Source organism: Pelodiscus sinensis, chromosome 8, assembly GCF_049634645.1.
Source record: "Pelodiscus sinensis isolate JC-2024 chromosome 8, ASM4963464v1, whole genome shotgun sequence".
In the NCBI taxonomy this organism is placed as follows: Eukaryota; Metazoa; Chordata; order Testudines; family Trionychidae; genus Pelodiscus; species Pelodiscus sinensis.
In genome coordinates, this window is record NC_134718.1 from 61527028 (window position 1) to 61544350 (window position 17323).

At 43.7% G+C, this 17323-nt stretch overlaps 1 protein-coding gene across 5 annotated transcripts in view; it reads right to left on the reverse strand.

The window, feature by feature from the left end:
* The window catches only part of LOC102454456 (pancreatic lipase-related protein 2), a 41981-nt gene that overhangs the window by 11852 nt on the left and 12806 nt on the right, over nt 1–17323 (reverse strand). For all 5 annotated transcript variants that reach the window (XM_075935405.1, XM_075935404.1, XM_075935403.1 and 2 more), the window contains 9 exons: nt 15271–15396; nt 12002–12136; nt 9461–9569; nt 6662–6778; nt 6450–6572; nt 3575–3687; nt 2881–3010; nt 2589–2700; nt 1043–1210 (listed from right to left, as the gene is read on the reverse strand). In XM_075935405.1, the coding sequence (XP_075791520.1) occupies nt 1043–1210; nt 2589–2700; nt 2881–3010; nt 3575–3687; nt 6450–6572; nt 6662–6778; nt 9461–9569; nt 12002–12136; nt 15271–15396 (1133 nt within the window). The remainder of the gene's footprint in view (nt 1–1042; nt 1211–2588; nt 2701–2880; nt 3011–3574; nt 3688–6449; nt 6573–6661; nt 6779–9460; nt 9570–12001; nt 12137–15270; nt 15397–17323) is intronic.

Sequence of the window (17323 nt, forward strand, 5' to 3'; positions counted from 1 at the left end):
AGTGCCAGAAAAGCCTGATTGAATGGAAAATTGGTGCTCCAAGACTGTCTGGCACTGCAGGCAGAAGAATCTCTCTGCCACCCTGTGCTACTCCTGCCTAGACATATCAGAGGCAGCAGCTTACCTTGTATGAGTTGATTGTAACATGAGCTTTACCAGCAATGAGAACTTTTCAGGGCAGGGGCTGCAGGTTTGTATAATTTTGGCAATGCCTAAAAAGGGTCCAAGTCCTCCCTCCCCCTCCCCTCACCTAAGGCTCTAGGAGGGAGTTTGGATGCGGTTTTTGGAGTGTGGGCTATGGACTGGGGTACGGGATTCAGGACATGAGGCTTGGCCAAGGATGAGGACTTTGGGGTACAGCAGGCAAGAGCTGAGGTGCGGGGGGGGAGGGGCAGAGAGGAGGACTCCTCCGAGCCCTATCCCCACTGACAGCAGCGAGCTCTGAGGTAGGGACCCTTCAGTTTCTCTTCTCCCCAACAACACTCCCCCAGGCCTCTTTCCCAGGAGGTCAAGCCAGGATACGCTCCCTCCTCCCCCAACCATTCAGACAGTGCCTGGGGGAGCGCTTCCATGCACCGTCTCCCTTCCTCCTCCACAGGCACAGCAGCTGTCCCAGCCTGCCCTGGGCATGACTCCCTTGTAGTTGACCATGGCAGTGGCTGGTGAGGGAGCACAGCAAGGAGCTGCAGGTGACAACCAACTGGGACACTTGAGGGTGACAGGCGGGGCCAGGGGATGCAGTCAGTAAGTGCGGGGAACGCCAGGTAGGGCTGGGGGTGAGTTCTGGCTCCAAACATTGATGGAGCTGGGCCTCTGGGCCTGGAATATTCCAGGAGCCCAGGTATCATGGGCCCACATAACTTGCTGCCCCTGTTACAAGAAGGGCTGCCACTCCTGCCCTTGAGCTCCCATTTAAGCTCTGTTTGTGGGATTTAAGTGGGACTGAAGTAGGCCTCGCCCGAGGATGTGAGCACTTTCCTTAGGGGTATACAGTCTTTATCAAATTTGACTCTAAAATGAAGTGTAAAACACATGTACTTACACATGTCTATTTGCTTCATTGACGATGTAAACAATCTCTGCTCCCAATTGGGCCCAAAGCAGGGTCAATATATTCTTGTTCCAGAGAAATTCCACTTTTCTAATATTTGTAGGGTCAATTTCAATATCGATATGCTTTGTATAAATGCTACCTTGATGAAGGAGTCCACTGCAAATAGGAATAGGAGAAGAGTGATGCTAGCCGTTGTGGTCCATAGGCAGGAGTTCTCAACCCTCTCCTTTCTGAGCCGCCCTTACACTCCAATATGTTATAAAAACGGCACAGTCCAGCTGTGCCCCAACAGCTGCTTTTCTGTATATAAAAGCCAGGGCCAGTGTTAGAACGTAGCAAGCAGATCAATTCCCAGAGGCACCAGGAAGCTAAGTTGCTCAAACTTTGGCTTCAGCCTCTGGTGGTGGGGCTCAATTCCTTGAGCTGCAGTCCTGTAAAGGAAGGCTTCAACTCTCTGTTCTGGGTCCTTGGTGGACTCGCTGAAACCTGCACGTGCCCTCTTCACCTCCCCCGATGCCCTCAGATTTCTGCTTGAGAACCACAGCTCCAGGGGGCTGCTGAGCTAAGGTTGGTTCTAAAGAACTTTCAGCATGTTGTCATTATTGTATAACACTTTGTTCGTATTTTATTAATTATTTGCGTATTTGTAGCTCTTCTGAGGAGCCCCAGTCATGGGCCAGGAACCCAGTGCTAGGCATTGCATCTATAAAACATTGGCCTCTGTCCTAAACGGCTTGCATTCTAAGATAAAACAAGAGACCACAGACAGCGACAAATGGGGGAGTGAGGGGTGAGGATGCATAAGGAAACAATGAGACAGTATTGGTCAACTCAGTGGGTTGTGGTCTCAGCATACTATGAGCTTAACCATTGTCAAGGTTTTTTGTAGACATTGGGAAAGGAGAGTTTGAAGGAGGATAATGACATAGTTCTGTGGATGTTCATAGGGAGCTCCTCCCAAGCATGAAGGGCAGCATGACAGAAAATATGAAGGTTAAAATTTAGCAAGTGGGAGATGGAGGCTGACATTGTGGGCTGAACATTGGGGAGAGTCAAGTTGTGAAGGGTCATATACTACTTGCACCCTTCATCCAAATGTCTGTATGGTTCTCATATTAATAAAGTCTTTTAATGTAGTCAAGGTAGGTAGTAGACCCATTTTACAGACTGGGTAAACCGAGGGGGAAAGAGGTGAAGCAGCTTGTGAGAGTCAATATGAGAAGATACCACAGTGCTAGCATGGAAGTGGCTAGACTAATCCATGTGGTAAAGCTGTTCTCCATACCTGGTGAGACCTGGATGTTTTCTGGAAGTATGAACAATCCCAGAGCTGGCTGTTACAGAGCTCAGGAAAAGGAGTTGACTTCCATGTGCCTGCTCTAACCATTATCCCACACTTGCGAGCTCTGACTGTTTTAAAATGTGTTAACTAACGTGATTGCAATGTTAAAACATGATTTGTAAGCAGAGGTGTGAATGACTGTGTAAACTGAATGGCACACTACAAACGCGAGTATTAGGCCAATTAACTTACCAGATAATTTGGTACTGTTTTGTGAACCCGTTTGCATCATGGAAAACTATGTTTAGTTCCCCCCTCACTTGCTTTGTGCCCGATAGCTTGAGAGAGATACTGTGGCTCCAACCTACACAAGAAAAGCCAAATAAAATCAGATTGCTGGCATCCATCACCATTCAGCTCATCCAAGGTTTATCACATCACAGAGAATTTACAGTTTCATATCTCATTTCAGACCCTCCACCTCTCCTCTCCCCTCCCCTTCCCCCATGTCCATATGGCTAATTAATTAATTGTCTACACTTACTAGTAAAGGGTGGATCAGCTCCTGTGTTTAAAAAATATTTTTGGTTTATTTTCTCCAGTTTAGCTGGAAATTGATCAGCATAATGACCCATCATTGGGCAGCCTTCGCTGGGACATGGGAAGCAGAGTCCCTAGGGAAAATAAGAGCATCTGGGTAATGTGGGATATTTTGATTTTTCATGCTAAAACTAAGGCTGATGAGGATGTCCTGATGCACCAAAGTCTTGGATATTCCCTTGCTTTAACCCACTGCATTTCAGCTTCTTGTTTCTGATGTCAATTTCTTTGCTGATTCTATGCTTGTCCACTTGAGGATGAAACAAACTGCTTAACCATAAAAACGAGAGGTGCACTTACCTTTTAGGTTGTGATGAGCTGAAACATTTAATTTTAACCACTCTTTTTTTCAGCCTGAGATTTGTAGAAGCTTATGCTAGATGTACACCTCCAGTGGAAAATGTAGCACAGAGTTTCACAGAGGAGCAGCTGGTGTGAGAGTCAGGATATATTCATCTCATTCCTGCCAGATTGCTTGCTCTCTACCACCTGACATTACTGTTGTTGGAGCTTCATTCCCCCCAAGCCCTGATCTCAGCCAGGCACAGGGAGAGCAGAGACATCCGAGCACCTGACTCAGTGTGTGATATGTGCATGTGATTTTTGTAGCTCACCCATTTTGGGGCTATTATGCTTACCAACTGGAAGAAGTCATATCTACTGCAGGGATAGGCAAGAAATCCTTTGGGATGGAGGATACTTTGGAAATAAAACTGATGGCTGCGTGAATGATGGCATGAATTAGAAGCACCTGTGAAAACAAAATTATGAATGTCTGTGAAACCATCTTCGATTACATTTGGCAATGGCAGCATTTTCAATAAGAATAATAAAAATAATGGGTAGGAGGGTAGCATGATCCTGTAGCATTTCTTAATGTGAATGTTACAGGTTCCTGCTTTTCAATAGCAGATGAGAAGTTCGCTGCTTTAATTAACCAGTGCATTGACTCATAGCTGGAAAACTGGGTTCCCACCTCCCTAAGATCTGTGGCTATTGATCCAAGTTACATTACAGCTACACAATACAATATCATTTTCTGCATTACAACATGCCATAAAGAATGCAACTGAGATGAAGGGATGCATAAGTGTATCCACCATTTCAAGCTATGTGGAGTGGGGATTCTTTCCCCTTCTCCTTGGAGATGCTCGGCCCAGCTCTTTGCATCATGCTGCTATAGGGAGGGGAGTTCTATTAAGATCTGTGCCTTTAGAACAGAAGAATGGCCATACTGGATCAGACCAAAGTTCCATCTAGCCCAATATCCTGTCTTCTGACAGTAGCCAGTGTCCTAGAGGGAGTGAACAGAAACAGGTAAGCATCAAGTAATCCCTCTCCTGTCATCCATTTCCAGCCCCTGACAGAGGCTAGAGACACTATTTCTACTCATTCTGGCTAATAAGTATTGATGGACCTAACCTCCATGAATGTATCTAGTTCTCTTTTGAACCCTGTTAAAGTCCTGGTCTTCATGACATCCTCTGTCAAGGAGTTCCACAGGTTGACTGTATGAAGAAAAACTTTGTTTTGTTTGTTTTAAACCCGCTACCTATTAATTTCATTTGGTGCTCCCCTCCCCCAGTTCTTATGTTATGGGAACAAGTAAATAACTTTTCCTTATTCACTTTCTCCATACCTGTCATGATTTTAAAGACCTCTGTCACCTTTAGTCTCCTCTTTTCTGAGCTGGAAAGTCTCAGTCTTTTTAATCTCTTTGTATGGGACCCGTTCCAAAACCCTAATAACTTTTGTTGCCCTTTTCTGAACCTTTTCCAATGCCAATATATCTTTTTTGAGATAAGGTGACCACATCTGTACACAGTATTCAAGATGTGGGAGTACCATGATTTTATATAGAGGCAATAAGATATTCTCTGTCTTATTCTCTATCCCTTTTTAAATGATTCCTAACATTCTGTATGCTTTTTTGACTGCTGCTGCACAGTGAGTGAATGTTTACAGAGAACTATCCACAATGACGCCAAAATCTCTCTCTTGACTGGTTATAGATAAATTAGTGCCCATCATTTTATATGTGTAGTTGGGATTATTTTTTTCAACATGCATTACTTTGCATTTATCAACATTACAATTCATTTGCCATTTTGTTGATCAATCACCTAGTTTTGTGAGATCATTTGGAAGCTCTTCAAAGTCTGCTTTTTTGTTAACTATCTTGAGCAGTTTAGTGTTATCTTCAAATTTTGCCACCTCACTGTTTACCCCTTTCTCCAGAGCCTTTATATATAGGTGAAATAGGATTGGTCTCAGTACGAACCTTTGGGGGACACCACTAGTTACCTGTCTCCATTCCGAAAACTCACCATTTATTACTACCCTTGTGTTTCCTGTCTTTTAACCAGTTATCAGTCCATGAAAGGATCTTTCCTCTTATCCCTTGACAAATAACAGGGACCTTGTCAAAGGCTTTCTGAAAATCTAAGTACACTATATCCTTTGTATTCTCCTTGTTCACATACTTGCTGACCCCCTCAAAGAACTCTAGTATATTAGTAAGGCATGATTTCCCTTTATGGAATCCATGTTGACTTTTCCCAACCAATTATGTTCTTCTATGTGTCTGACAATTCTTTTCTTAACTACAGTTTCAACTAATTTTCCCAGTACTGAGGCTAGAAATTGCCAGGATCATCTCTTAGAACCCTTTTAAAATATTGGTGTCATATTAGCTATTTTCATGTCATTGGGTACAGAAGCTGATTTAAAGGATAGGTTACAAACCATAGTGAATAGTTCCACGGTTTCACATTTGAGTTCTTTCAGTACTATTGGGTGAATGCAAATCTGGTCCCAATGACCTGTTACTGTTAAATGTAACAGTTTGTTCCAAAACCTGTTCCAATGACACCTCAATCTGTGACAATTCTTCAGATTGTGGACTCAGGTTTGGGAATCTCCGCAACGTCCTCTGCCATGAAGACTGAAGCAAAGAATTTATTTAGTTTCTCCTCAGTGACATTCTCATCTTTTGAGTGCTTCTTTAGCATCTTGATTGTCCAGGGGTGCCAATGGTTGTTTAGCAGAATTCCTGCTTCTGATGTACTTTGCTGGATGCCTTGTGGGTGCAGGATGCAGCATGGTCATCACTTGCAGCCTTGATACCAAAATGGGAGCAGTGCTGCCCCAATAAGTCATGAGATTGTCCTCACCCTAGACAAACACTTCCCATTACAACTGACACACTAAGTGATCTCTGCCCCTTTGAGCTCCACAAATCCTCAGTCAAATCGTGGAAATTAAGGCTGATCCCACATCTTCTGTGTGACCATTTTCCTCCCCCCCCCCCCACATCCCAAACTTCAGGCTATCATGGCTGTAATCTGGCCCTCATTGGTTCATGCTTTTTTCCACCTATCACCAAATATGAAAAAAACATTTATTTCTTAAAAAATTAACCCCTCCCCCCAGAAAGGTTCACTTTCCGTGCTCAGAATTATACTATGAACGGACACTGTGAATTAGTGCTGCAAATGCTTGAAGGAGATTTACATTTAAATAAGGCTTTCGGGTCTCTCTTTTCCACTGGAGTTCTTCTATCATTGCATCCAGGCATAATAGTTCCTCCATTTGGGTAGAAGTCAAGGTGGCCAGTGGTATTAACCATTCCAAACCCTGAAATACATACATGACATGGTGAATGACTTGATTAATTCAGTGTCATGATTGTTGCTGCAAATGTTTGCTTGTATCTGGGACCTTACCTACAACCGGTAAGTGGGCAGCATTACTGTGAATAACATCAACAAATCTTGCATCCGAAGGGTCCAATCTGACTTTAGGCGGAGTGCCTTCAAAAAGGGGACCAGCAGGATCCAAGCCTAAAAAGAAACAAACGATTCACTGTTTTATGAGAGCATCAGTTTGAAATGAAGTGAGTAGTACTATAAACATGTATTAGAAATCCATGGCAAAGCCCTGAACATTTTAATGAAATAAACATTTGTACAGTGTCAAAACACCTACACAAGTCAAAATATTTCCTACAATTTAGTACTCCAATGATAATGAAGCCTCATTTTCTCTTGGTGGTCTACTTGTTTTTTCCCAAGTATTCTCAGAACAAGTCTCAACTTCTAGCAGGCAGCCTTTCTGCAAACTCATCCCAGTGCAAGCACATTTCTATCAGTTAGTGTATAATGGTGTCATATGGACAACGATAAGAAGGGATTTTAATACGATTGAGTTTTCTATATTATGTGTTGGCGTGGGGTGAGAGACTAAGGATTTTTCATCAGTTATATATTTGTAGTACCCATTGGGCCCAACTGTATCAGGCACAATACAAATGTAAAGTAAGAGAAAGTCTGTGTGCAAAGGATCTTGCAATCAAATTGGAGAAAGGAACTATTATTACTATCTCCTCTTTAGAGATGAAAGATTGAATGAAGCACAGAGATCAAGTGACTTGCCCACGGTCACATAAGAAGCTTGTCATGTAGCCAGGAACTAATCTATTCTAGTCCAGTGCCTTGATTACTCACCTCCTGCCACTAGCAGCACTAACTACTATAAATGAATCTGGGGAAGTGTGGGAAGATAACCACAAATACAATACAGGAACGCAGTTATAGCACATCTGGCTTTCTAGCATCAGCTGCATTGCACTTAGGCTTGTGGATTGAGTGTCCCCTAGCACTCCCATAGGCAGCTCATAAAGGGTGTGGGTCCTCCCAGTTGAGAGGAACCCCTGCCTCAGTACATGATTTCAAAAGTGTGCCTGTCTTCCAGCCTCACAGAGAATGAAACTCTTTGGCTGCTTCAACACTGGCATGATTTTGCGCAAATACTTTTAACAGAAAAGTTTTTCCATTAAAAGTATTTGCGCAAGAGAGCGTATATACTGGCATGTGCCTTTGCGCAAAAGATTTGCTTTTGCGCAAAAGCATCCGTGCCAGTGTAGATGCTCTCTTGCACAAGAAAGTGTCAATGGCCATTTTAGCCATTGGGCTTTCTTGCGCAAGAAATTAACGTGGCTGTCTACACTGGCCCTCTTGCGCAACAATACTTGCGCAAGAGGGCTTATCCCTGAGCAGGACCGTCAGAGTATTTGCGCAAGAACCACTGATTTTGTACACTACAAAGTCAGTGTTCTTGCGCAAATACTCGCGGCCAATGTAGACAGGCGGCAAGATTTTGCACAAAAGCAGCCACTTTTGCACAAAATCTTGCCAGTCTAGATGCACCCTTTAATAGCAGTAGCTGTAATAGACTCTGTATTCTTCAACTTGCATAGACTCTTACAATATGTGTTAACTATTTGTGCTAAACAATCTGATCCATCTTGTATTTAGCTATGAAACTCTGAGTACCTTACCTAGAACTGAAGAGCTCTGTGTAGCTTGAAAGCTTGTCTCTTTCTGGTTGTGCCCACAAACCTAAGGAGAACCATCTTCTCCCAATACTTAAGACCTTCATCATGGCTTACAGCAACATACAGTGCAAGATACTCCACTCTGGCGGGAGCCCCTTGCTGTAAGAGAATGTGGGAACTGTGCCACAGGCTTCTGCTGCCCTAGGCAGAGCTAGTTTGGTATGGAAAGGAGGCAAGGCTAGTGTGATATGGGAAGGAGGTGACTGTCCCCTTCCTATACTTTTCTACAGCAGAGCTTGTGCTTTTGGCATGCAGGGATTGCTGTCATGCTCTATTGCTAGGCAGGTGCATGTAGGGATGGAGAAAACCAAGAGGAATCACGGAAAAGTCTTCAGGGGACTTGTGGTTATTTCCTCCCCATGGCCTGGGGAAAGATCATTTAGTGAGATTCACATCCGTGTTCCCACCTCATCCCTTAAACTCATTCAGAGCAAGACATATGTCGTAACAGTATATCAATTTTTTTCCACTATTTGATCTGAGGACGTGGGTCTGGCCCACGAAAGCTCATCACCTAATAAACCATCTTGTTAGTCTTTAAAGTGCTACATAGACCTGTTTTTTGTTTCAGCTACCCCAGACTAACACGGCTACATTTCTATCACTATTCTGCCTTGTTAGTAAGTCCAGCCCAATTCTCACTTCCATGGAGAGTATGTTGAGGAGAAACGTAAACTTTACTTGGCAGATGGATTATAAGATATGGAAAGGTATGTTTGGAGAGAAACTTACGGTATGATTTTCATTATTTGCTTGAGGCCACGAAAAATACAGATCAGCATAAGAATTGGCACTGTTGATATTTTAAAACTATTACAAAAACAATAATGATTGCATTTGCAGCTGACACACACGGTGATAAATGCTGAATATCTACCAGTATGCAGAGGCACTATTGTTTTATTTAAGAATTTTGCTTACCCATGTTTACACCATAAACAATGCATAGTTATATCTATAGGAACAACCCATATAATGGACTAAATTCTGCTCTAGCATAAGCAAGCACCACAGCTCATTGATGTTGTTGGAGACATATCCATTTATGCCCGTCTGGCTCAATGTGTCCAGCTTTGCAAATTTCGTAAAGAACATACCATGTAATCTTCCATTTTCGTGATTAACCTACCAGTTATTCTTTTGATGCCTCGTATTCTTCTTCCTGCCTCTCCTGCAGCATGTGCCCCCAGACTATGGCCAATGATATGGATTTGAGAAGGGCTGTATCGAAACATTGTCTGATGAGTTTTGAAAAAGAAAATACAAGATATGTATTTAAATGTCAAGCACAGAAGATATATCTTATTTTCATAGATTATACAGCCAGAAGGTTCCATGGTCCTAATCTAGTCTGATCACCTGCACAACACAGACCATAGGGTTTACCAGTATTAATTCCTGTTTGGACTAGAACATTTTTTAGAAAACAAACAAACCAACCTTCCCAGCTGGATTTAAAGAGTTTCAGCAATGCTTAGTTATTCCAATTTGATTACCTTCTCTTTTAAGTGAGCATCTTATTTCTAGTATGAATTTGTCTCGCTTCAGATTGTAGCCACTGGATCTTGAAATACCTTTGCCTGCTAGACTGAAGAGCCCTCTATCAAAATTTCTTCTGCATATAAGTACTTATGGACTGTGATGAAGCCATTCCTTAAGTATCTCTTTGATAAGCTTGTATGCTGCTGAGCTGTGCGTTTGTACAAGGCCTCTCCAGCCCTTACAAATACAGTATTCTCACAGATACAGTGCTCAAGGAAAACATATACTTTATATTGTACAGACCTACGACATTTACACTGGAGATCTAGTTTTAATACAGTAGCTTCATATTCAGTTAGGCACAAAGAGAAAATATCTGGCTGTGTAGCATTCCTGCTGTAAGGTAGCCAAGAATTTGGCCTGGATTGGATTCAATTTTGTGCCCAAGCTTGGGCAATAGAATTAGGCTATGCAACTGATGGAGGAGAAATGCTTAAACTACATGTTAAACAAATCAGTTTACAGCTTTGTAAAGGTCTCCGAGGAAGACTCCAATCAGGGAGTAGAAATGGTATGCAGAGATTTTACTATGGCAGTATTTTTGTAGTGGAGAAGCCTGGGTCTGGAGAAAAAACACTCCATAAAACAACAATAGCAAATGGACAGAGGGAGACAGAGATCTCATGAGGAGCTGGCATCTCCTTGTCCAAGGAAAGGAGAGAGCTCTTCCTGGAAGGCAGGATAGTTCATAACTGCATAGGAAGAAGACTAGAGGCATAGGAACAAAGCCACCAGGCTGGAAATAATAGCAGTCAACAAGATCAGAGGGTACTCCTTTGTGATGCTAGTGTTTGCAAAAATCAGTATTGCCAGGTGGAGCCTTAAGCATGTTGGCCAAAACTTTTAGACATAGACATCTAATGTTTCGCATCTAACTGTATATATTTAGATAAATAGGTGGCCGAGTTCACAGAGGTACTGAGCATCAACAACTCTATTTAAAATCAATAGAGAGTGGGCAGGTGTCGGCACTTTTGTAAATCAGCCACTTTGATTTAGGTTCTTAAGTAAGAAATTCTCTGCTCTTGTGTCAGACAGAGTCTGGGGACTGGCAGCAGAGGCAGGGCAGGTCATTGCTAAAACCACAGAAAAACGAGTTAAAAACTGCAGAAATGGGGCCTGTTTCAGGCTCAATTGGTTTGTGTTATTTAGCTTGAAGCTTGCTGCTTCTTTTTTTGTGATTGGCTCCTGGTAAGTAGGGTAAGAGGGGGGCAAGCAGGAAGCTGTGGGTGAGGAGGGGACAAGTGGGGGCAAGAGGGGCAAGCAGGGGCAGTAAGGGGAAAGAGAGTTAAGGGATGCATAGCAGGTCTACTGCAGTCCCAGAACCCAGAATGCATGATGGGGGTGGGGGGGAGGGAATGAAGTCACATAGAATGTTGGGGTTCTTTTATTAATTGGCTTGTTTTGGCCTTGTTTTTAAATGAAATTTGCTTGATTTTTTTCTGGCTTACTGTGAAAGTTGGGCACCTATTTATAGTATATGAAAGTTGATAACAGGGAACTTCTGGGATAATGCTGTTGATCTGTTGTACAGGAAGTAACAACATTAGAACTAGAGGATTTAAGAGTGTATACATACTGCAGCCGGACATTAGAACCAGAAATCCATCAGTATTAATTAAGCTTCTGGATTGCTGCAGCTGGACATTAGAACCAGACATCCATCAGTATTAATTAAGCCTCTGGATTGCTCCAAGCCTCTGTTTGCTTTGGGAGTGAATTAAGACTGAAACTCTCTCTCAAGCATAAATATGTATTCCTAACAACTATTTCCTATTTGCTTTTAAGAGTTATGTTGGTGTATCCCTGGAAGAGGATATATAAATACAGTTGAGAAAGTAAAGAAATATTGCCACCTACTGGTCTTTTAAATTAATTAGTCGCTTCTATCAAATTACTGTACTACCGGCATATGTCAATGCTCTTTGTGAATGTGTGGGTATCCCAATTTTGGTGATTCTCAACTATCAGCTATGTTTACCATTTCAAAAAACATTAAATTTTTGAATTATACTTTTCTGGCTACATAAAACAAGATCAGAGCAGAAAGACACCACTCACGTAAACCCATTATGCTTATGCGAATTTAGCTTTAAAAACATAACTGAAATTCATCTTTTTTTTTTACCTTAAGAGTCTTTATAAAATAAGCAATCTCAGCTCCAACAACACGGAGATTGTTCACTGAACTAATGTATGTGCCTTTTGCACCATCTTTCCAGTCCACAGCAATGCAGTTCACATCTTCCACTTCCACCAGCAGCTAGTGTGTAAACAGAAAACACTTAAGAAAGCACACAGTAAAATGCAGGTTTAGCTTATCAAAATTAATCAATTGGGTAAATTGAGCATTTGAGTTCAGTGTTGTTTGCAAAGGACAGCACTTTCCTGCAGCATGTATGCACTTCTAATGAAACACAAAATGAGGAAAACTTTGACATTTATATAGGCAGTGCCAGAGTTACGCGGATCCGACTTATGTCGGATCCGCAGTTACGAACGGGGCCCATGTGCTGCCCGCGTGTTCTGCCGCTTTGCTCCCCGTCCCCCTGGTCTGCAGACCAGGGAGACAGGGAGCAAAGCAGAGCAAAGCCGCGGAGCCCGAGGGCAACAGGACAGCCACGGCGCGTCTGGGCTGTCCCGCTGCCCCCGTGCTCCGCGGCTTTGCTCCGTACGCCTGTGGTACAGCAGCTGGGGCGCTGCCGGTTGGTCCTGTAGCGCCGCTCTGGGCGCTACTGGACCAACCCGGCAGCACCCCAGCTGCTCTGCCCCAGGCGTCCTGATTCAGCCACTGCTGGTCAGTTTCAGCAGCGGCTGAATCAGGACGCCTGGGACAGAGCAGCTTGGGTTCGTGCTCTGTTCGTGCCTGGGGCAGAGCAGCTTGGGTTCTGCCGAGGAGCGGCAGCGCTACTGGACCAACCCAGCAGCACCCCAGCTGCTCTGCCCCAGGCGTCCCCAAGTCAGCCGCTGCTGAAACTGACCAGTGGCTGACTACAGGAAGCCCCTGCCCTGGGCTTCCTGGAATCAGCCGCTGATCAGTTTCAGCAGCAGCTGACTTGGGGATGCCTGGGGTTCTTAAGTTGAATCTGTGTGTAAGTCAGAACTGGCATCCAGATTCAGCCACTGTTGAAACTGATCAGTTTCAGCAGCGGCTGAATCTGGACGCCAGTTCCGACTTACATACAGATTCAACTTAAGAACAAACCTACAGTCCCTATCTTGTACGTAACCTGGGGACTGCCTGTAGACACAAATATCCAAGCTATAAAAGAGCACAATCAAGATCTTTTTCAGTGTTTGTCACCATGACCACTTCAAATCAGAACAATAAACTTATTTCTTGCTGTATACAACATCTGGCTATTTATTTAATCTCCTCTGCAAACAATTTAGTAAAACTATTGATTTTAAAGCTAACGCTGCAGTTCTGAAGAGAAGCAAAGGAGAGCTCAGATCTGAGTGGGAGGTTTCTACAACAGCAGGTAAAGCTAAAGACCAATGACTTCTACATTGGAGGTTTACAAAAGTCAAGAATGTTCACCAGAAGAAATCACAAAGGCAAGCTGCCATTTCTGCAGGAATGTATCAGCTGGCTAAGGCCTAAGTATGGACTAAAGAAAAAGCAGATTGTTTACCACTTTATGCTTAGACCACTGTTTGGGGAGGAGGTGCAGAGGTGCATGGGGTTCTTACCCTCTTATTCCACAGAGCAGGTACATGGATCACATTATAGCCTGGTTTTTTTTGTGTTCAATGGATGAAAGTAAATTTGGGTCACACCCCATATAACATGAGACAGTGAGAGATACTATGTGGTGGTCTTTTTATTTTTTAAGTTAATTTCTCTGCGGTGTATTGACTTTTCATATTTTTGATCTTGGGTTGTTTATCTGTACTCCATGTCTATGATGAGTCCAGTAATTGTGAGTAAAGCTAGTAGGAATATTTTTTTCTCTGGAAAATTTCAAATTGTCATTGAAAAACTGACCATTTTAATTCAAAAGTTTTATTTTCTAAAAACCCAAAATAACCCGTGAGAAACTGACACTTTTTACAAAAAGTCACTCTGTCAAAAGCCCAATTTTCTGTATTTGCAACCTGCCTTAATTAAGAGTTCTGGGTAGGGAAAAAAAAAATTGTGTGCTATATTAGGCCAGCACATTGGTATTACTGTAGCTTTTAGCCTTCATGTGTTATTCTTTTGGAACAATGAGAAGTCCCTTGGCACCTTATAGACTAACAGAAAGCTCATGCTCCAATAAATCTGTTAGGCTATGTCTAGACTGCAAGCCTCTTTCGAAAGAGAGCGTCTAGACTGCACGTTGAACTTTCGAAAAAGCGGCTTGCTTTTTCGAAAGAAAGCATCCAGTGAGTCTGGATGCTCTCTTTCGAAGAAGCCCTATTTACATTGAAGAACGCCTTCTTTCGAAAGAGGAACTTTCGAAAGAAGGCATTCTTCCTCGTGAAATGAGGTTTACCGCCATCAAAAGAAAAGCCGCGTTCTTTCAATTTAATTTCGAAAGGACGCGGCTTGAGTCTGGACGCAGGTGAGGTTTTTTCGAAAAAAGGCTACTTTTTTCGAAAAAAACCCTGAGTCTGGACACAGCCCAAGTCTATAAGGTACCAAAGGACTTCTCGTTGTTCTTGAAGATTCAGACTCACACGGCTACCCATCTGATTCTTTTAGAAGAATCTCAAGGGCAGAGTTTTGGGAGGGCTAGTGGGGTAGCAGCCATCCGCACCAGAACGTGGTTTGCTTTTCATCCCATCCTTGGTGTATCAGGGAGTGAGGGGAAAGTACTTGCATGTCGTGATTTACTCCTCTGCCCTCTCCCTTCACCAGCCAGGAGTGAGAGGCATGCAAGTACTTTCTCCTTGCTCCCTTATAGTCCGGGGAATGGGATGAAAAGCAATCCGTGCCCTGGTGTACATGGCTGCTATCCCCCCTACCCTCCCGAAACCCTGCCCTTGGAGGTTCTATTCAACAACTAACTAACCTTTGGATAAAGATTTTTTTTCCTTTTACATTTAAGTTGTGAGTTTTACAAACAATGATAAGAACACAACAGCCATAGTGGGTCAGGCCAAAGATCCATCTAGTGCAGTATCCTGTCTTCCAACTGTGGTCAGTGCCAGGTGCGCAGAGGGAATGAACAGAACAGGTACTCATCAAATGATCTATTTCCCCATCCTGGAATGTACAGGCCAATTCACTCCCACACCCAATTCTCGAAGAGGGCAAGGTGATTATTAAAGTTGTTACATATTAGTTAGCACCTCTCATCCATTAGTAACACCAGGTGGTTGTCAAAATGCAGACTTGATACTAGCATTTAAAAACCAATGATCGAATGCGGCTGCAGTTAAAGTTGGAAATTGGAGGATATTCTCTCATACCAAGCACATCTCTGCCACCCAGCCATATTTTCCGGTGCTTCTGAATCCATGAACAATGAAGCGTGTTTTCCTATGTGAGTAGAAATGCGAGTCCTTAATAGTTGAGGAATGTATTGCAGAGATCACCTGTTTTGAGTAAAAACAACAGTAATAATCATCATCTTCCAGCTCTTCTTAACTAAGGAACAAAAATAAAATGTGGCCTAGATGGTCCCTTGGATAAGAGTAGTGAATAAATGCTATCTTTAATCCTGGAAATCCGTAGGTCTCATTGGCTTTCTACCTCTCCAGCTCCAGTGACAGCAACACTCCTAAAGGAGCCATTCTCCTGTACTGTCCCTACCACTGCTTTTGTATGCAAACACGGCTTTATACAGAGGGCCAGCCAGTATAAGATAATGACAGTACCCACTGAGTAGCCTCCCATGCCAGCCTACACACTGACGTGGCTCCCCAGTTCTGCAGTGTACCCAAAGAGCGGCTTTGGGAAACCACAGGGGATGGAATGACTGCTGTCACTCCTCTGTCGAAATATGCTGATACAACCCCATGCTAGGTGCAATAGTAGAAGCCTGTTGTGTGTTAATTTAATGGGGTCCTTTCTTCTGCTGCCTGATTGACATCTAACCTGCCGTGTAACTGTTTAAACAAATGGTGGGTCTGTGTTCTGGGTGAGGGGAGAGGGTGGGACTCTGAAGCACTCCGGAGCAATGCCTCTGTGGCAGTGGTGGGCAACTTGCAGTCTGCTGCCCCCCTGGTTATTTCCCTCCCCCACGCGCCTCTGGCACACTGGGGCACTGGACTCCTGTACTTCCTGCTCCTCCCCCTCTTTCCCAGCGCTTTTGGAGGAGCACTCCATCCCTAGCTTCCCCCCAGAGTTGGAATGCCACCAACAGCTGATTGGTGGTGTTCCAGCTCTGATAGGGATGAGGAGCAGTGTGATGCAATGCAGATCTGGTGATTCACTGACTCCAAAAGTGCTGGGATGGAGTGGAACGTGCAGGTAAGTGTGGGGCTCCGGTGCCCTAGTGCGCAAGAGGTGCATGGGGAAGGAGGGGCAGATAGGGGGCCCCCAGGTGGAACCCCAGTGGCCCATGGGCTGCTGTGGCTCACTGAGGTGAAGGAGGGCCACTCGTGGCCGACCCACCATTCTTGGTTGCCCATCCCTGCTCTATGAGCTAAGTTTGAGACATTTGTATTCAATGCAAATTAAGCTGCTGGACAACAATACAAGAGATGTGCTAACAGATTTAATTTGCTGGAGAGCAGTAATGTTTTGTGTATGCCACTGCTGAGTGTGTTACATGTCCTCATATGCTCTCTCATAGCCCTGCCAAGGGAACTTTAATAGCTCCTTTTGAGGTGCCCAGTTGGATCCCTATTGTGTTGGTCACATGGTGGCTGTCACATTTACACAGTCATAGCTTGTGATGGGTGCATTTTTGATGTTCAGGCATAACACAAAGGGCAAAATTTTCAAAAGTTCCTACGTCCCATTTTTTAGAAGAGTCTTAGGCTCCTAAGTCTCAGTGCACGTCAATAGGACTTAGGCTCCTAAAAGCCTACATCACTTCATCATGGAACCTAGACATCTAAGTCACTTCCACCCCCAAAGTGACAGTGTTCTGGCTCTGTGGGATGGTACTAATATTGTAGAGTCTAAGGGGCAGCAAACCTGCAGGGATGAGATCATAGAATGGAGTTAATTCTCCATGCACGTTTTGTCCTTTGCAGTATGATGAGGGCAGACATGCTTTTTGGAAATGGACTGAGATGGACAAATTCAACTAGGCCACCCCAGAAGAACAGCCTTCATTTGAAGGTGAACTAGACTACATTGGCACTGTGAAACGCTCCTTTTTCCCTTGCAATTTCCATTCAATTCTAGATATGTTAATGTGTAGACAACTACATGACTAACCCATAAGTCTGGGCTAATCCTGTCAACTATATACATTCATCCCCCTCCTCCTTGCTGCCTCTGTATCTGAGGCAGTGAAAAGGGGAGGCAGGAGCCCGTACCCATGGAAAGCCAGCTTTAAGCCGGCTCCTC